This window comes from Oncorhynchus masou, chromosome 13 (assembly GCF_036934945.1).
Source record: "Oncorhynchus masou masou isolate Uvic2021 chromosome 13, UVic_Omas_1.1, whole genome shotgun sequence".
Lineage (NCBI taxonomy): Eukaryota > Metazoa > Chordata > Actinopteri > Salmoniformes > Salmonidae > Oncorhynchus > Oncorhynchus masou.
The window spans coordinates 87,642,472-87,662,774 of NC_088224.1; the positions used below are offsets into that span (position 1 = coordinate 87,642,472).

Sequence of the window (20,303 nt, forward strand, 5' to 3'; positions counted from 1 at the left end):
CAGTAACGCATTGAATTCACTGGCTTGTATGCAAAGCAGTAACTGTTTCAAAACATCTCCTGCCATGTCACTGATGCATCCTGAAACAGTGTTGTTTGATAAAGGAATTGTCTGCATAGTTTTTTTGGCCTTTTCCCCCAGCATTGTCCCAGTCATATCCGCAGCAGCAGGGAGAATTAAGTCCTCCACAATAGTATTGGGCTTGCCTGTCCTAGCCACTCCTCCACAATAGTATTGGGCTTGCCTGTCCTAGCCACTCCTCCACAAAAGTATTGGGCTTGCCTGTCCCAGCCACTCCTCCACAATAGTATTGGGCTTGCCTGTCCTAGCCACTCCTCCACAAAAGTATTGGGCTTGCCTGTCCCAGCCACTCCTCCACAATAGTATTGGGCTTGTCTGTCCCAGCCACTCCTCCACAATAGTATTGGGCTTGTCTGTCCTAGCCACTCCTCCACAATAGTATTGGGCTTGCCTGTCCCAGCCTCTCCTCCACAATAGTATGGGGCTTGTCTGTCCCAGCCACTCCTCCACAATAGTATTGGGCTTGCCTGTCCTAGCCACTCCTCCACAAAAGTATTGGGCTTGCCTGTCCCAGCCACTCCTCCACAATAGTATTGGGCTTGCCTGTCCCAGCCACTCCTCTACAATAGTATTGGGCCTGCCTGTCCCAGCCACTCCTCTACAATAGTATTGGGCTTGCCTGTCCCAGCCACTCCTCTACAATAGTATTGGGCTTGCCTGTCCCAGCCACTCCTCTACAATAGTATTGGGCTTGCCTGTCCCAGCCACTCCTCCACAATAGTATTGGGCTTGCCTGTCCCAGCCACTCCTCTACAATAGTATTGGGCTTGCCTGTCCCAGCCACTCCTCCACAATAGTATTGGGCTTGCCTGTCCCAGCCACTCCTCCACAATAGTATTGGGCTTGTCTGTCCCAGCCACTCCTCCACAATAGTATTGGGCTTGTCTGTCCCAGCCTCTCCTCCACAATAGTATGGGGCTTGTCTGTCCCAGCCACTCCTCCACAATAGTATTGGGCTTGTCTGTCCCAGCCTCTCCTCCACAATAGTATTGGGCTTGTCTGTCCCAGCCTCTCCTCCACAATAGTATTGGGCTTGTCTGTCCCAGCCACTCCTCCACAATAGTATTGGGCTTGTCTGTCCCAGCCACTCCTCCACAATAGTATTGGGCTTGCCTGTCCCAGCCACTCCTCCACAATAGTATTGGGCTTGCCTGTCCCAGCCACTCCTCCACAATAGTATTGGGCTTGTCTGTCCCAGCCACTCCTCCACAATAGTATTGGGCTTGCCTGTCCCAGCCACTCCTCTACAATAGTATTGGGCTTGCCTGTCCCAGCCACTCCTCCACAATAGTATTGGGCTTGCCTGTCCCAGCCACTCCTCCACAATAGTATTGGGCTTGCCTGTCCCAGCCACTCCTCCACAATAGTATTGGGCTTGCCTTCCTAGCCTCTCCTCCACAATAGTATTGGGCTTGCCTTCCTAGCCACTCCTCCACAATAGTATTGGGCTTGCCTGTCCCAGCCACTCCTCCACAATAGTATTGGGCTTGCCTGTCCCAGCCACTCCTCCACAATAGTATTGGGCTTGCCTGTCCCAGCCACTCCTCCACAATAGTATTGGGCTTGCCTGTCCCAGCCACTCCTCCACAATAGTATTGGGCTTGCCTGTCCCAGCCACTCCTCTACAATAGTATGGGGCTTGCCTGTCCCAGCCACTCCTCTACAATAGTATGGGGCTTGCCTGTCCCAGCCACTCCTCTACAATAGTATGGGGCTTGCCTGTCCCAGCCACTCCTCTACAATAGTATTGGGCTTGCCTTCCTAGCCACTCCTCCACAATAGCCTTGCTCCTCCACAATAGTATTGGGCTTGCCTGTCCCAGCCACTCCTCCACAATAGTATTGGGCTCTGTATTGGGCCTGTCCCAGCCACTCCTCTACAATAGTATTGGGCTTGCCTTCCTAGCCACTCCTCCACAATAGTATTGGGCTTGTCTGTCCCAGCCACTCCTCTACAATAGTATGGGGCTTGCCTGTCCCAGCCACTCCTCTACAATAGTATTGGGCTTGCCTGTCCCAGCCACTCCTCTACAATAGTATTGGGCTTGCCTGTCCCAGCCACTCCTCTACAATAGTATTGGGCTTGCCTGTCCCAGCCACTCCTCTACAATAGTATTGGGCTTGCCTGTCCCAGCCACTCCTCTACAATAGTATTGGGCTTGCCTGTCCCAGCCACTCCTCTACAATAGTATTGGGCCTGCCTGTCCCAGCCACTCCTCTACAATAGTATTGGGCTTGCCTGTCCCAGCCTCTCCTCCACAATAGTATCGGGCTTGCCTGTCCTAGCCACTCCTCCACAATAGTATTGGGCTTGCCTGTCCCAGCCACTCCTCCACAATAGTATTGGGCTTGTCTGTCCCAGCCTCTCCTCCACAATAGTATTGGGCTTGTCTGTCCCAGCCACTCCTCTACAATAGTATTGGGCTTGCCTGTCCTAGCCACTCCTCCACAATAGTATTGGGCTTGCCTGTCCCAGCCACTCCTCTACAATAGTATTGGGCTTGCCTGTCCTAGCCACTCCTCCACAATAGTATTGGGCTTGTCTGTCCCAGCCACTCCTCTACAATAGTATTGGGCTTGCCTGTCCCAGCCACTCCTCCACAATAGTATTGGGCTTGCCTGTCCCAGCCTCTCCTCCACAATAGTATTGGGCTTGTCTGTCCCAGCCTCTCCTCCACAATAGTATTGGGCTTGCCTTCCTAGCCTCTCCTCCACAATAGTATTGGGCTTGCCTGTCCCAGCCTCTCCTCCACAATAGTATTGGGCTTGCCTTCCTAGCCACTCGGTAGCTCACCATATAAGACTCTTCTAGCCCCTTCTTATTAATGAAATCTGTTGCTTTTATACATCCCTTACTTCTCGCTCAAAAAAACTCCTGTGGCTTATTTCTCTAATTGGCATGTTTGTTTCTAAATGTCTGCGCAAGAGTGAAGGTTTCATTGAGTTGTGAGATAGTACTTTTGCACATATAACACACTGTGGCTGAGGAAAGGCACTACTCCCAATATAGTTCTCATCATATTTGTTGCATCAGATCACAACAAATTTAGAATTACTGATACATTGGATGGAAGTGGAATCGTGGAAGCAGAACAACTTGTCGTCGACAGGTGCAGTGCTGCTGGTATTAGCGGTACTCCCAGCAGGGCTGGTGCTAGCGGTACTCCCAGCAGGGCTGGTGCTAGCGGTACTCCCAGCAGGGCTGGGGCTAGCGGTACTCCCAGCAGGGCTGATGCTAGCGGTACTCCCAGCAGGGCTGGTGCTAGCGGTACTCCCAGCAGGGCTGGTGCTAGCGGTACTCCCAGCAGGGCTGGTGCTAGCGGTACTCCCAGCAGGGCTGGTGCTAGCGGTACTCCCAGCAGGGCTGGTGCTAGCGGTACTCCCAGCAGGGCTGGTGTTAGCGGTACTCCCAGCAGGGCTGGTGTTAGCGGTACTCCCAGCAGGGCTGGTATTAGCGGTACTCCCAGCAGGGCTGGTGTTAGCGGTACTCCCAGCAGGGCTGGTATTAGCGGTACTCCCAGCAGGGCTGGTATGTGTTTCTATGGACGCGGGCCTTACTTTTTTTTAAACCATTTTCGAGCAAACAGAATGAGCAGCAGCTGCGGTCGGCTGCATACGGACCGTTAGCGGAATTCCCGTCGAGAGTGTAACGGTTAATGTGATTGGATGTTAATTATTTGACTAGGTTACCTGTATTTGACATGGTGTTGATATTTCTCTCTACACTAGATGGTTAAAAAAAAAAAAATAGGTCAGGAAACCGAGGCTACTCAGGTGAGAAAACCTCACCCAAATGTACAATCCCATTGGAAAATATAAAATGGATAGTTTGAAAATGTGAAAAAATAAATAAACTGTATTTGGCGTATCCCCCGAAGGCGTTGAACGTAACCCAGTTTGAGAATCCCTGGTCGAGGAGATGCCTTGATGCATGTTCAACCACATTATCTTTTTCTTGTTACCAAATAAACATTGAGGCAGGTGGATGTATTTCTATACATTGTACAATTAGTGTTAACGGATAGGGGTGAAAGGTCAAGTGGATATTTGTGATTTAGATCCATGTCAACAGTCCGGGGTTCAAACTAAGATGATCAGAGAAACTATGAAAGGACTTTGTGATTTACTGGCAATGCTTAGCCAGGAACAAGCAACATAGACAATCAAACAGCAGAATGAACATGTTTTTGTTGTGTTTTTTTACTATTATTGGCATCAATGATAGTGTAGGTTTCTTCTGCAGTAATGACAATTACTTTCGTAGAGCTTTGAGAACGTCGGGAAAAAGATTTTTAACTCCACCCATAACGATCATCATATCTATAATAAATAAACTGAAGATTGGAAAGCAGGTCCTACTGAACATACATTGAGAAGAATTTGCTGTAAAAAAAAACAAAAAAAAAACAGTAAATACAACTCTGATAAAAACAAAATGTAAAAGCCTGACACTCAAATAGACAAACCTTCAATCTGGGCACAAACAAATAGCATACAGGAACATGACCTTCTCATGCCTGTCTGATGTCACTGGATGGACAGACAGATTGTATTCCCAGTTCTAGTCCAATAATTATGTTCAGAAGTTCATCAGGTCCAGTCCAACACAGAAGGGAATGCCAAGTGGGTGACTTAGAGAGACAATAGAGAGATCTGATTGGCTCCCAGTGATGGGGAAAGGCACTCTCATTGGTCAATGTCTCTATTCGTCTCACATCTCCCTTCGATTGGGCCGCTTGTCCTGTCCAACCCCCACCTCTTCCTCGTAGTTCTCTTCCTCATTGAGCTCTTCTTCCTTTCTGTGTTCTCCCTCATTTCCTGCTGGGACCTCCGGGTCTTTCACTTCCTCCTGTAGCAGAACACACACATTCACCAGGTGGGTAAGACCATAGACAGGATGTGGAGTGGAGCAATGTTCTAGACTAGAGCAGCCTGATACATATACACAACTCTAGGACCTGCCACCGACCAAACACTCTAGAGCAGCCAGATACATATACATAACTCTAGGACCTGCCACCGACCTAACACTCTAGAGCAGCCTGATACATATACACAACTCTAGGACCTGCCACCGACCTAACACTCTAGAGCAGCCTGATACATATACACAACTCTAGGACCTGCCACCGACCTAACACTCTAGAGCAGCCTGATACATATACACAACTCTAGGACCTGCCACCGACCTAACACTCTAGAGCAGCCTGATATATATACATAACTCTAGGACCTGCCACTGACCTAACACTCTAGAGCAGCCTGATACATATACACAACTCTAGGACCTGCCACTGACCTAACACTCTAGAGCAGCCTGATACATATACATAACTCTAGGACCTGCCACCGACCTAACACTCTAGAGCAGCCTGATACATATACACAACTCTAGGACCTGCCACCGACCTAACACTCTAGAGCAGCCTGATACATATACACAACTCTAGGACCTGCCACTGACCTAACACTCTAGAGCAGCCTGATACATATACACAACTCTAGGACCTGCCACCGACCTAACACTCTAGAGCAGCCTGATACATATACACAACTCTAGGACCTGCCACCGACCTAACACTCTAGAGCAGCCTGATACATATACATAACTCTAGGACCTGCCACCGACCTAACACTCTAGAGCAGCCTGATACATATACACAACTCTAGGACCTGCCACTGACCTAACACTCTAGAGCAGCCTGATACATAACTCTAGGACCTGCCACTGACCTAACACTCTAGAGCAGCCTGATACATATACACAACTCTAGGACCTGCCACTGACCTAACACTCTAGAGCAGCCTGATACATATACACAACTCTAGGACCTGCCACCGACCTAACACTCTAGAGCAGCCTGATACATATACACAACTCTAGGACCTGCCACTGACCTAACACTCTAGAGCAGCCTGATACATATACACAACTCTAGGACCTGCCACTGACCTAACACTCTAGAGCAGCCTGATACATATACACAACTCTAGGACCTGCCACTGACCTAACACTCTAGAACAGCCAGATACATATACATAACTCTAGGACCTGCCACTGACCTAACACTAGAGCAGCCAGATACATAACTCTAGGACCTGCCACCGACCTAACACTCTAGAGCAGCAAGGTGAGAACCAGGAAAAAAGGCGGATCATTCTAGAACATTGTGGTGGAACGGTGACAGATCATTCACTAGTGTTTAGATGGGTGAATGGAGACACACACGGGGGGGGGGGGGGGCAAGTGCACACACTCAACCAACACACGACTACGCTGAGAGAGTCTGAAGGTTTATCTACAGGTCTCTGCCCTGGGACTATGCTGAGAGAGTGAAGGTTTATCTTCAGGTCCCTGCCCTGGGACTATGCTGAGAGAGTGAAGGTTTATATTCAGGTCCCTGCTCTGGGACTATGCTGAGAGAGTGAAGGTTTATCTTCAGGTCCCTGCTCTGGGACTATGCTGAGAGAGTGAAGGTTTATCTTCAGGTCCCTGCTCTGGGACTATGCTGAGAGAGTGAAGGTTTATCTTCAGGTCCCTGCTCTGGGACTATGCTGAGAGAGTGAAGGTTTATCTTCAGGTCCCTGCTCTGGGACTATGCTGAGAGAGTGAAGGTTTATCCTGCTCTGGGACAAACCCATGGCTGTTTTCTCACTCAAGGTTCCACGTACAATATTCCATAGTGTTCCTAGACTCACGTGTTCTCCTTTCTCCTCGTTGTATGGCTCCTCCTCTGTCTTCTGCCCCCCGGCCAAATCCTCCTGCACCTAACAAGGTTAACCACCATCAGACCATGTCTTCTTCCTCCCCCTGTTTGAACCTCTGTGTGTGTGTGTGTGTGTGTGTGTGTGTGTGTGTGTGTACCTCGTCCTCCTCCGGATACTGGTCATCCAGGTTGTCTTCCTGCTGGTCGGGGTTTACCGCCATCTGCAAACACAGAAACCATGACAACTGTTACTGTTAAGTCACCGAAACAACTTTTACCTGTTGCTTGTATCAGAGCCTAAGTTTGTCATCCTGGTATATCTCTGACTACTTCTGTTGTCTCCTTCCTTCCTTTCCCTCTCTTCTCTCCTCCCTCCCTCCTCTCACCACCAGTTCCTCATCTATGGCTGGGTGATTGGGGTTGAGATGTATGTCTGCCTCCTCTTCCTCCCTGTGCTGAAGATGCTGTTCCTCTGCCACATCAAACTCATCCTCCCCCTGGTTATTAGGGTCATCCTCTGGGTCCACCTCCCCCTCCACTGCCCCCTGCAGGACAGGAGGGATGGAGAGCGACAGATTGTCAGTGTGTGTGAAACTGTGCATATCACAGTTCAGATTGGGGTGGGTTTCTCTGCTCTACTATCTATGAAAGCACACACACACGGAAAGAACACTAGACCAATACCCAAGAGGCTGTGGCTAGGGTTGAGCTGATGTTTGTGTCAGGCAGGGAGAGAGAGTAGGGGTTGAGATGATGTTTGTGTCAGGCAGGGAGAGAGAGTAGGGGTTGAGATGATGTTTGTGTCAGGCAGGGAGAGAGAGTAGGAGTTGAGATGATGTTTGTGTCAGGCAGGGAAAGAGAGAGTGGGGGTTGGGCTGATGTTTGTGTCAGGCAGGGAGAGAGAGTAGGGGTTGGGCTGATGTTTGTGTCAGGCAGGGAGAGAGAGAGTAGGGGTTGAGATGATGTTTGTGTCAGGCAGGGAGAGAGAGAGTAGGGGTTGGGCTGATGTTTGTGTCAGGCAGGGAGAGAGAGTAGGGGTTGGGCTGATGTTTGTGTCAGGCAGGGAGAGAGAGTAGGGGTTGAGATGATGTTTGTGTCAGGCAGGGAGAGAGAGCCCTCCAGTGCCAACAGATCCTCCATAATTCACTACATCACTAACTACGGCTTTAGGACTTCTTAGAAAGACATGTACTAATCAACTAATGTCAATTCAATCATTTAACTTTAAAGGCGTAGAACATGTTTGAACATGATAATATCAAGTTTGAATATGATTCATAAATTTAATAAAAACATGTAACATAAATAACAGAGTGAAAACGACAGTTCAAACTGGGGTCAGATTCACCTCAGACCATGTGACAATCATTGAAATCAGTGGTTGATAGAGACTGGTCCATTTAAATATCTGTCTGACCTGTCGCTGTGGTACTCTGTGGTCCTCTTCCTCTTGGTTCTCCTTCTCCAAGTGGGTGTCCCTCTCTGTACACACAGTAAACCGACAGTGAGTCAGATAACAGCCAGGGTAGGTATGTCAATAGAATCACAATTACTCAGTCAAAGATGCAGAGAGGGAATTTTTTATTTTTTTTGTCTAAATGTCAATAGCAGTCTCCCTCTTTAAAAATGGTTCCAGAATCCAGACAGAACATTTTGTGACTTGATTATCTCACCTTCGTCATCATCAATATGAGGTTCTTCATCACCCTGGACGATGTCATTGTTTGTGTTCTCATAGTCACTCTTCTTCCTGAACAATATAACATAACATATTGTAACATTATTCCATATGGGGTCAAATTCTTTTCAGTAAGTAATTGATTAATTGTATTGAATTTAACTCAATACCTCTTCGTGATCTCTACATAACCTTTGACCCCTGCCCCTTGCCCTCTGACCTGAGTTGCTCCTCCTTCATTAGCTGTTCCCGACGGGCCTCCTCTTGATGCTGGTGCTGTTCCTCTCTCTCGTGCTGAGCTCGCAGACGCATTTCTCTCTCCCTCTGCACGTTCATTTTCTGGGCCTGCAGGGCCTCCTGGCGCAGCTGGAGCTCCCTCGTCCTCTGGGCCTGCAGGGCCTCCTGGCGCAGCTGGAGCTCCCTTGTCCTCTGGGCCCGCTCAGCCTCCAGGCGCTGCTGCACCTGCTGCTGCTCGTAGGCAGACTTCACACGCTGGGCCACGTGGGCCTCCTGCTGGAGGTGGGTCTCAGGGACGAGATGGATGTCACTTTGTGGATCCTGGGGAAACCAGACAGACAATGAGACAACATGCTGTTCTAAAGATATTGTATTAAGGAGTACATTGGTGTGAAGTACTTATACTTTAAAGTACAACTTAAGTCGTTTTTTGGGGTATCTGCCCATTACAATTAATATTTGACAACTTTTACTTCACTGCATTCCAAAAGAAAATGATGTACTTTTTACTCCAAACATTTTCCCTGACACCTGAAAGTGCTCGTTACATTTTGAATGCTTCATTTTTTTAAATTTTATTTTATTTAACCAGGCAAGTCAGTTAAGAACAAATTCTTATTTTCAATGACGGCCTGGGAACAGTAGGTCAACTGCCTGTTCAGGGGCAGAACGACAGATTTGTACCTTGTCAGCTCGGGGGTTTGAACTCGCAATCTTCCGGTTACTAGTCCCACGCTCTAACCACTAGGCTACCCTGCCGCCCCGAACATGGTCCACTTCACACACTTATTAAGAGAACATCCCTGGTCATCCCTACTGCTTCTGATCTGGTGGACTCACTAAGCACAAATGCTTCATTTGTAAATGATGCCTGAGTGTTGGAGTGTGCCCTTAGCTATCCGTACATAAAAAAATAAAAAACACAAAAATTGTGTTTACTGGTTTGCTTAATGTAAGTCATTAGAAATTATTCCCACTTTTGCTTTTCATTTTTGATACTTAAGTACATTTCAGTAATTACATTTACTTTTGATATGTAAGTATATTCAAAACCAAACACTTTTAGACTCTTACTCAAGTAGTATTTTACTCGGTGACTTTCACTTGAGTCATTTTCTATGAAGGTATCTTAAATGGGGGTACTTTTCCCACCACTGGGCAGTACTAGCGTGGTTCTAAAGACCTTGTATTAAGCAGTTCTAAGTGTCTCTAACTAGTACTTACCTGTTGTGGTTGGCGTCTCTGACGGTTCAGAGCGTTGTTGTCTGGCTGGTCGTGTTCCTCCTCCAACCCCTCGTCCTCCTGTGGTGGTTCGGATTCCTCCTCCAGCTTCTGGGGCTGCCCCGCCTGCTCCATCTCTTCCTCCGCCAGCTCTCTCCTCCTCTCCGCCTCCCCCTCCGCCAGCTCTCTCCTCCTCTCCGCCTCCCCCAGCTCTCTACTCCTCTCCGCCTCCCCCTCAGTCTCTCCATATCCCTCTTTCTCCTTCTCTGCATGGTGGGACCCGGCAGGCTGAGACTGGAACTCTGGCTCGCCAACCACCTCTTCCTGCAGATGCAACTGGTTAGTAAAAGAAGAGAGCGGGTTAGAGAGGATGAGAGAGTGTGTGTGTGTGTGTGTGTGTGTGTGTGAGACAATATGTCACAAAATAACATGACAGATTGAAGGATGTGGCAAAAAAGAGCAGCCTCCTCTACCCGAGACTGTGTGTCCCCATGGTCTTCCTCATGGGTGTGTGCTTCTATGTGGGGCTCAGCCAATAAGGCAGCTGGATGTGGTAGGGGTGGGCCCTGTTCATGAGCCTTGGCCAATAGAGCAGCAGGCTGGGCCTGTTGGTGGGCGGGGTTTTGACCATGTCGAAGGCTGGGCATTCTGATCAGGGTCTCTTTGAGATGCTTAAATTCATCTACCTGGACCTGAGGAAAGACCATCAGACAACCTTAAGTCAACTATTAAATAACCATAACCAAAACAGTGAGGTCAGGACATGCAAACAACATTAAGTCAGATTTATTGATAGGCACTTGCATGAGCAAAGGTTAGCTGAAGGTTAGAAGAGCGTTAGGAGGCAGCCTCCTCAGAACCAGGAAGACAGCATCAAGGAAGCCAGAAGATCAGGGGTCAAAGGTTGAGAAATGAGAGGTCCTCTTGCAAGGGAGACAGGCAGCAGACATGCAGAGGGACAGCCCACCTACAGAAGGCAAGACATCTGAGTGAAGGACCATTAGCCAGGCTACATCACCCACCCTCTTTCCTGATTTAAACGGTACAGTCCTTTCTCCCCCTTGTCCAGCAAATGGACTGGACCAGTTAAATAACCCATTTATCAAACATTGCTTTTCTGACAGAAAGCTGTAGAGTTATTGAATTCTTTGCCTCTCACTCTCTTTCTCTCGCTCTAAATCGACCCATTATATTTACCCGCTTGATTAGCTTAAAAGAACGCTTTTGATGTGCCGCTCAAGCTCAGACACCCCTTAGTGAACCAACCCACCCGGTGCGATGGCCGTCCTCCCACTGCCCAAACCCACACAGGCCCACCAAGAGTTACGCCTTCCTGTCTTTCGCCAGGATCGTCTCGAGATATCATGTTAGACACCAACCAGGATCGTCCCCAGATATCAAGTTAGAAACCAACCAGGATCGTCCCCAGATATCATGTTAGAAACCAACCAGGATCGTCCCCAGATATCATGTTAGAAACCAACCAGGATAGTCCCCAGATATCATGTTAGAAACCAACCAGGATAGTCCCCAGATATCATGTTAGAAACCAACCAGGATAGTCCCCAGATATCATGTTAGAAACCAACCAGGATCGTCCCCAGATATCATGTTAGAAACCAACCAGGATCGTCCCCAGATATCATGTTAGAAACCAACCAGGATAGTCCCCAGATATCATGTTAGAAACCAACCAGGATCGTCCCCAGATATCATGTTAGAAACCAACCAGGATCGTCCCCAGATATCATGTTAGAAACCAACCAGGATCGTCCCCAGATATCATGTTAGAAACCAACCAGGATCGTCCCCAGATATCATGTTAGAAACCAACAAGGATCGTCCCCAGATATCATGTTAGAAACCAACCAGGATCGTCCCCAGATATCATGTTAGAAACCAACCAGGATAGTCCCCAGATATCATGTTAGAAACCAACCAGGATAGTCCCCAGATATCATGTTAGAAACCAACCAGGATAGTCCCCAGATATCATGTTAGAAACCAACCAGGATAGTCCCCAGATATCATGTTAGAAACCAACCAGGATAGTCCCCAGATATCATGTTAGAAACCAACCAGGATAGTCCCCAGATATCATGTTAGAAACCAACCAGGATCGTCCCCAGATATCATGTTAGAAACCAACCAGGATAGTCCCCAGATATCATGTTAGAAACCAACCAGGATCGTCCCCAGATATCATGTTAGAAACCAACCAGGATCGTCCCCAGATATCATGTTAGAAACCAACCAGGATAGTCCCCAGATATCATGTTAGAAACCAACCAGGATCGTCCCCAGATATCATGTTAGAAACCAACCAGGATCGTCCCCAGATATCATGTTTGAAACCAGGATAGTCCCCAGATATCATGTTAGAAACCAACCAGGATAGTCCCCAGATATCATGTTTGAAACCAACCAGGATCGTCCCCAGATATCATGTTAGAAACCAGGATAGTCCCCAGATATCATGTTTGAAACCAACCAGGATAGTCCCCAGATATCATGTTAGAAACCAGGATAGTCCCCAGATATCATGTTAGAAACCAGGATAGTCCCCAGATATCATGTTTGAAACCAACCAGGATCGTCCCCAGATATCATGTTAGACACCAACCAGTATAGTCCCCAGATATCATGTTAGAAACCAAACAGGATAGTCCCCAGATATCATGTTAGAAACCAGGATCGTCCCCAGATATCATGTTTGAAACCAACCAGGATCGTCCCCAGATATCATGTTTGAAACCAACCAGGATCGTCCCCAGATATCATGTTAGAAACCAACCAGGATCGTCCCCAGATATCATGTTAGAAACCAGGATAGTCCCCAGATATCATGTTAGAAACCAGGATCGTCCCAAGATATCATGTTTGAAACCAGGATAGTCCTGAAACCAGTATAGTCCCCAGATATCATGTTAGAAACCAACCAGGATAGTCCCCAGATATCATGTTAGAAACCAACCAGGATCGTCCCCAGATATCATGTTAGAAACCAACCAGGATAGTCCCCAGATATCATGTTAGAAACCAACCAGGATAGTCCCCAGATATCATGTTAGAAACCAACCAGGATAGTCCCCAGATATCATGTTAGAAACCAGGATAGTCCCCAGATATCATGTTAGAAACCAAACAGGATAGTCCCCAGATATCATGTTAGAAACCAGGATAGTCCCCAGATATCATGTTAGAAACCAGGATAGTCCCCAGATATCATGTTAGAAACCAGGATCGTCCCAAGATATCATGTTTGAAACCAGGATCGTCCCCAGATATCATGTTAGAAACCAGGATCGTCCCCAGATATCATGTTTGAAACCAACCAGGATCGTCCCCAGATATCATGTTAGAAACCATACAGGATAGTCCCCAGATATCATGTTAGAAACCATACAGGATAGTCCCCAGATATCATGTTAGAAACCAACCAGGATCGTCCCCAGATATCATGTTAGAAACCAACCAGGATAGTCCCCAGATATCATGTTAGAAACCAACCAGGATAGTCCCCAGATATCATGTTTGAAACCAACCAGGATCGTCCCCAGATATCATGTTAGAAACCAACCAGGATAGTCCCCAGATATCATGTTAGACACCAACCAGTATAGTCCCCAGATATCATGTTAGAAACCAACCAGGATAGTCCCCAGATATCATGTTAGAAACCAACCAGGATAGTCCCCAGATATCATGTTAGAAACCAACCAGGATCGTCCCCAGATATCATGTTAGAAACCAACCAGGATAGTCCCCAGATATCATGTTAGAAACCAACCAGGATAGTCCCCAGATATCATGTTTGAAACCAACCAGGATCGTCCCCAGATATCATGTTAGAAACCAACCAGGATCGTCCCCAGATATCATGTTAGAAACCAACCAGGATCGTCCCCAGATATCATGTTTGAAACCAACCAGGATCGTCCCCAGATATCATGTTAGAAACCAGGATCGTCCCCAGATATCATGTTAGAAACCAGGATCGTCCCCAGATATCATGTTTGAAACCAGGATAGTCCCCAGATATCATGTTAGAAACCAGTATAGTCCCCAGATATCATGTTTGAAACCAACCAGGATCGTCCCCAGATATCATGTTTGAAACCAACCAGGATCGTCCCCAGATATCATGTTTGAAACCAACCAGGATCGTCCCCAGATATCATGTTTGAAACCAACCAGGATCGTCCCCAGATATCATGTTTGAAACCAACCAGGATCGTCCCCAGATATCATGTTTGAAACCAACCAGGATCGTCCCCAGATATCATGTTAGAAACCAACCAGGATAGTCCCCAGATATCATGTTAGAAACCAACCAGGATCGTCCCCAGATATCATGTTTGAAACCAACCAGGATAGTCCCCAGATATCATGTTTGAAACCAGGATAGTCCCCAGATATCATGTTAGAAACCAGTATAGTCCCCAGATATCATGTTTGAAACCAACCAGGATCGTCCCCAGATATCATGTTTGAAACCAACCAGGATCGTCCCCAGATATCATGTTTGAAACCAACCAGGATCGTCCCCAGATATCATGTTTGAAACCAACCAGGATCGTCCCCAGATATCATGTTTGAAACCAACCAGGATCGTCCCCAGATATCATGTTAGAAACCAACCAGGATAGTCCCCAGATATCATGTTAGAAACCAACCAGGATCGTCCCCAGATATCATGTTTGAAACCAACCAGGATAGTCCCCAGATATCATGTTAGAAACCAACCAGGATCGTCCCCAGATATCATGTTTGAAACCAACCAGGATCGTCCCCAGATATCATGTTAGAAACCAACCAGGATCGTCCCCAGATATCATGTTAGAAACCAACCAGGATAGTCCCCAGATATCATGTTAGAAACCAACCAGGATCGTCCCCAGATATCATGTTTGAAACCAACCAGGATAGTCCCCAGATATCATGTTAGAAACCAGGATAGTCCCCAGATATCATGTTAGAAACCAGGATCGTCCCCAGATATCATGTTAGAAACCAGGATAGTCCCCAGATATCATGTTAGAAACCAGGATAGTCCCTAGATATCATGTTAGAAACCAGGATAGTCCCTAGATATCATGTTAGAAACCAGGATAGATATCATGTTAGAAACCAGGATAGTCCCTAGATATCATGTTAGAAACCAGGATAGTCCCTAGATATCATGTTAGAAACCAGGATAGTCCCTAGATATCATGTTAGAAACCAGGATAGTCCCTAGATATCATGTTAGAAACCAGGATAGTCCCTAGATATCATGTTAGAAACCAGGATAGTCCCTAGATATCATGTTAGAAACCAGGATAGTCCCTAGATATCATGTTAGAAACCAGGATAGTCCCTAGATATCATGTTAGAAACCAGGATAGTCCCTAGATATCATGTTAGAAACCAGGATAGTCCATGTTAGAAACCAGGATAGTCCCTAGATATCATGTTAGAAACCAGGATAGTCCCTAGATATCATGTTAGAAACCAGGATAGTCCCTAGATATCATGTTAGAAACCAGGATAGTCCCTAGATATCATGTTAGAAACCAGGATAGTCCCTAGATATCATGTTAGAAACCAGGATAGTCCCTAGATATCATGTTAGAAACCAGGATAGTCCCTAGATATCATGTTAGAAACCAGGATAGTCCCTAGATATCATGTTAGAAACCAGGATAGTCCCTAGATATCATGTTAGAAACCAGGATAGTCCCTAGATATCATGTTAGAAACCAGGATAGTCCCATGTAGATATCATGTTTAGAAACCAGGATAGTCCCTAGATATCATGTTAGAAACCAGGATAGTCCCTAGATATCATGTTAGAAACCAGGATAGTCCCTAGATATCATGTTAGAAACCAGGATAGTCCCTAGATATCATGTTAGAAACCAGGATAGTCCCTAGATATCATGTTAGAAACCAGGATAGTCCCTAGATATCATGTTAGAAACCAGGATAGTCCAGATAGTCCCTAGATATCATGTTAGAAACCAGGATAGTCCCTAGATATCATGTTAGAAACCAGGATAGTCCCTAGATATCATGTTAGAAACCAGGATAGTCCCTAGATATCATGTTAGAAACCAGGATAGTCCCTAGATATCATGTTAGAAACCAGGATAGTCCCTAGATATCATGTTAGAAACCAGGATAGTCCCTAGATATCATGTTAGAAACCAGGATAGTCCCTAGATATCATGTTAGAAACCAGGATAGTCCCTAGATATCATGTTAGAAACCAGGATAGTCCCTAGATATCATGTTAGAAACCAGGATAGTCCCTAGATATCATGTTAGAAACCAGGATAGTCCCTAGATATCATGTTAGAAACCAGGATAGTCCCTAGATATCATGTTAGAAACCAGGATAGTCCCTAGATATCATGTTAGAAACCAGGATAGTCCCTAGATATGTTAGAAAGAACCATCATATCCCCACACAGTAGTGTCCACCTACCTGAGCTGCGGCCAGCGCACTCTTGTGGTCCTCTAGCGTCAGTGCAAGCTGATCATGGGCAGCCTTCAAGTCCTTATGTACTATCTGTAATAATAATAATAAATAACATGGTCATGGATCCTCCTAGCTATCCAATGGCCTTAAGAGAACTTCTTCCATATTTTATATCTATGTTTTTTTTTACATAAACAATTTGAGGTTGACCAAGCTCTGTGGTTACCAGTAGGGCTGAATGACAAGTTCTTTTTGAGGTCGGTTTGGTTTAGGTTCGATTAAAAAAATGTATCTGGGTTTTAGATTTTTTTTTTTAAACATTAAATGCATTTTTAAATGAATGAAATAACAATAATTTGAGATTTTTAACAAAAATTCCAAAGCCAAAAATAGTGAACATTCAATTCCCAAAACATTAAAAATATTCCATTGTGTCTGTCAGGTCCACATTTGGTAGACATTGTCATGAATGTCCTGTGAGAAGCCAAATTGGTCAGATCAGGTTTGCAATGAATAACTTCAACCAGACCCCAGACCTAGGGGGGGATTAACAACTCACTGTCCTTGTAAATCAAGGACAGAACAATCAGCTCTCCTTCTCCAATGTTCACCAGAGGAATGTATTGTTTTCACGCTGAAACTCAAAACACATTCTAAAGCGAATACTGGAACAGTATTTGTAACATAGGTGGGGAATGGTCAGAGCCAATCTATAGGACACTAATGTCATTTTGTGATGTCATTAAAAATGTTATACAGGCAATACTGTGACTTGGAAAGTATACGTACTACATGTATGAAGTGTCCATCCTATGAGTTGTGCATATAATATGAAAAATGATGAGATGTTTTTGTTAAGAGAGGGATGTGATTTTAGGAGCCATAGGAGAGAATTGTTTTAACATAAACTTTGCACAGTGACAAGTCACGCCCGAGTGATGTCAGAGAACGTCTCGCCTGACGGAACCGCCCTTTCGAAACAAACTGTATGAAATGACAGGTTAAGAATCAACATATCATACCAGAGAGACGTAGAGCTGCAGCTACATGTTTAAAGTGGTTTGAACTGTGAATCTCAACATGAGGTAGAGGAGATAAACTCACCTCGCGGACAATCACTGGTACGGTTGATTAGCGGTCCTAAGTATCTAGATAAGCGAATTTAAGTGGGACCACTCTACTACACTGCTCAAACCGTCGTATTACGCTACTCTCATCACCCCACTGGGAACCATCGACACGGCTGGCTAGCCTATCTTCAAAGAAGCATCTTCAGGAGCGAACGGAAGGAAAATCAACTCTGTAGTTCTGTTCAGGACGACAAGTCACTGGATACCGGACGGCTACAGAGGACAACAGTAGACGACTTGTCGGAACCATTTTTGGAGAATCAGAGCCTTACAAGCATGCGGTGAAAAGGCCCAAAACCTTTTCCAAGGCATGATTTCTTACTCCAAGCAGGCGGCAGTTTGTGTGCAAAGTACAGGAGTACAATAAGAGAGAGTCGTTTCTAAATGTACCAACGTTAAGTGTCTTTATCCCGCTCTCCCTCTCCATGTCTTTTGTAACAAGCAGCTATATTGTAGTCAGTCCACTAGGGACCTGTTTTAACGTGTTAAGTGTGTGTTTTTCCTGTGTTACCATTTAATTAGCTAGTAAATAAATAATTAAACCAATTTGTGTAGTACTGAATTATAAGGTTTTTGCAGATGCAAAGAAGTTACAACGGTTCAGAATGATGATATGATCCGAGATAATAATTAATAAGGACTGTTATTAGATGTGATAGGTACATATCTTTAAGAGTTTAATTTGGGAGATAGTAACTCTAACGAACCGCTCTAGTGGTGCCCCAAATCCTAGTAAGTTAATTGTTACATGATTCATTGAAATCGGCAAAAAACAATTAAACATATTTCGATAATTAGATAAATAAGTCTTCAGATTAATGTCAAGTCACGACAACATCAATAGTTGTGCATCAGTTGTGTTTATTACTTAGTTTTTTATTTTGATGACTTAATTCTCATTCCTTAAAGTCATCATCTCATCTCAGGCAGTAGCAGCCAGCCAGCCAGCCAGCCAGCCAGCCAGCCAGCCAGCCAGCATCCCTCTTCTCGCCATACTTTAGTTATCCTATTTAGCTAGCCTGCCTAAGAATGCTGCAGAGCTATCTGACAAAATCATTTTACTAGTTATTCAAAATAGATAAGGCTTAATTTCACGAACTGTCTATGGTCCGTCTAACGTGTATCTAACGTAATAGGCATAAAAGTGTATCCGTCCTGACATCTGTATGTAATTATGAAATGCTCATGTCTCCCCTAACAATGGGAGTCGTTGTCCCAAAGGTGAGAAGGCAGGAAACAAGCTTCGGTCCAAAATAAGTCAAACTCATTGGGATTATTTTGGACAAACTGTCGAGAGTGAAATCTCTCGCTTCGTCCCTTCCTCTCTGACCGGTGTCGCGAGCAGGAAAAAAACTGGCACTCTCGATTATGGTTGTTGTTGTTGTTAATTACGACTTTTCTGCGCTGAACTAGGTTGAATATTTGTTTAATGAAACCTTCAACTCACTTCAGCCCAGCGTCCCATAGTTCTAAAGTTGAATTCTCTCGTGAATGATTTGATTTCTCTTCAGAGAAACGGCATATTTGACCCCAAAAAAGTATAAATGTAATTCAAGTAATTGAACCGACGTCGGTCAATTTCTTGTTTAGTAACCCCACCACCCACCCCAGAAAATATGAAATATGGGTTAATCGCTCAGCACCAATTCCCAGTACTCACCCGTGCATCCTGCAATTGGACATGGATGTCCTGGTGAGCTTTCCTCAGCTGCCTATTCTCCTCTCGCAGATTATACACATTCTCTACAGTAATAACACAAACACCACGTACCATACTTATTACAAATCTTATTATGCCATTGTATCGTGCATCAACTCCAAAACCGCTGAAAGTCAGGAGAGGGAGACAAAGGCAAGCTAGTATTAGTAGTATTTACTCATGACCTTGTGTGTGTCTGCACCTTGTGTGTGTCTGCACCTTGTGTGTGTCTGCACCTTGTGTGTGTCTGCACCTTGTGTGTGTCTGCACCTTGTGTGTGTCTGCACCTTGTGTGTGTCTGCACCTTGTGTGTGTCTGGACCTTGTGTGTGTCTGGACCTTGTGTGTGTCTGGACCTTGTGTGTGTCTGGACCTTGTGTGTGTCTGGACCTTGTGTGTGTCTGGACCTTGTGTGTGTCTGGACCTTTGAGTTTGGAGGCTTCCATCTCTTTGGTCTGCTGTAGTTTGTCGAAGCGGTCCTTGTGCTCGTCCAAGGCCTTGCCGTGGTCCTCTGCCTGAATCTGATGCTGCTCCTGCAGCTCATAGTGCTGCTTCTTCAGGTCCTCGTGCTGCTTCTGAAACAACAAGGACAGAGTGTGGGTCAGTGTGTGTGTGTGTGTGGTGTGTGTGTGGTGTGTGGTGTGTGTACTGACCTTCAGCATCTGGTGCTGCCCATGTAATGAGTTCAATCTGCTGCTGGAGTCCTGCTGTTTAACAAATGACAAACATTTACAATCCCTGTCTCCACTCCTCCTTTAATATCAACAACATTTACAATCCCCGTCTCCACTCCTCCTTTAATATCAACAACATTTACAATCCCCGTCTCCACTCCTCCTTTAATATCAACAACATTTACAATCCCTGTCTCCACTCCTCCTTTAATATCTACAACATTTACAATCCCTGTCTCCACTCCTCCTTTAATATCAACATCATTTACAATCTGTCTCCACTCCTCCTTTAATATCAACAACATTTACAATCCCTGTCTCCACTCCTTTAATATCAACAACATTTACCATCCCTGTCTCCACTCCTCCTTTAATATCAACAACATTTACAATCCCTGTCTCCACTCCTCCTTTA

The 20,303-nt window shown here is 45.6% G+C and overlaps 1 protein-coding gene across 4 annotated transcripts in view; it reads right to left on the reverse strand.

Annotated features, from left to right (window-relative positions):
- Positions 1 to 4,189: 4,189 nt before the first annotated feature.
- golim4a (golgi integral membrane protein 4a) overlaps positions 4,190 to 20,303 on the reverse strand; it is a 34,878-nt gene continuing 18,764 nt past the window's right edge. Inside the window, exons 4-16 of one of the 4 annotated variants that reach the window (XM_064985339.1) lie at positions 19,868 to 19,921; positions 19,639 to 19,789; positions 19,177 to 19,259; positions 16,393 to 16,476; positions 10,397 to 10,615; positions 9,927 to 10,259; positions 8,686 to 9,023; positions 8,461 to 8,537; positions 8,205 to 8,269; positions 7,174 to 7,332; positions 6,946 to 7,008; positions 6,780 to 6,848; positions 4,195 to 4,929 (exon numbers count right to left, since the gene is read on the reverse strand). In XM_064985339.1, coding sequence (XP_064841411.1) covers positions 4,792 to 4,929; positions 6,780 to 6,848; positions 6,946 to 7,008; positions 7,174 to 7,332; positions 8,205 to 8,269; positions 8,461 to 8,537; positions 8,686 to 9,023; positions 9,927 to 10,259; positions 10,397 to 10,615; positions 16,393 to 16,476; positions 19,177 to 19,259; positions 19,639 to 19,789; positions 19,868 to 19,921 — 1,833 coding nt within the window. In that variant the 3' untranslated portion in view covers positions 4,195 to 4,791. Of the gene's footprint in view, positions 4,930 to 6,779; positions 6,849 to 6,945; positions 7,009 to 7,173; positions 7,333 to 8,204; positions 8,270 to 8,460; positions 8,538 to 8,685; positions 9,024 to 9,926; positions 10,260 to 10,396; positions 10,616 to 16,392; positions 16,477 to 19,176; positions 19,260 to 19,638; positions 19,790 to 19,867; positions 19,922 to 20,303 lie in introns of all 4 variants that reach the window. The other 3 variants (XM_064985340.1, XM_064985341.1, XM_064985342.1) reach the window with 3 other exon arrangements.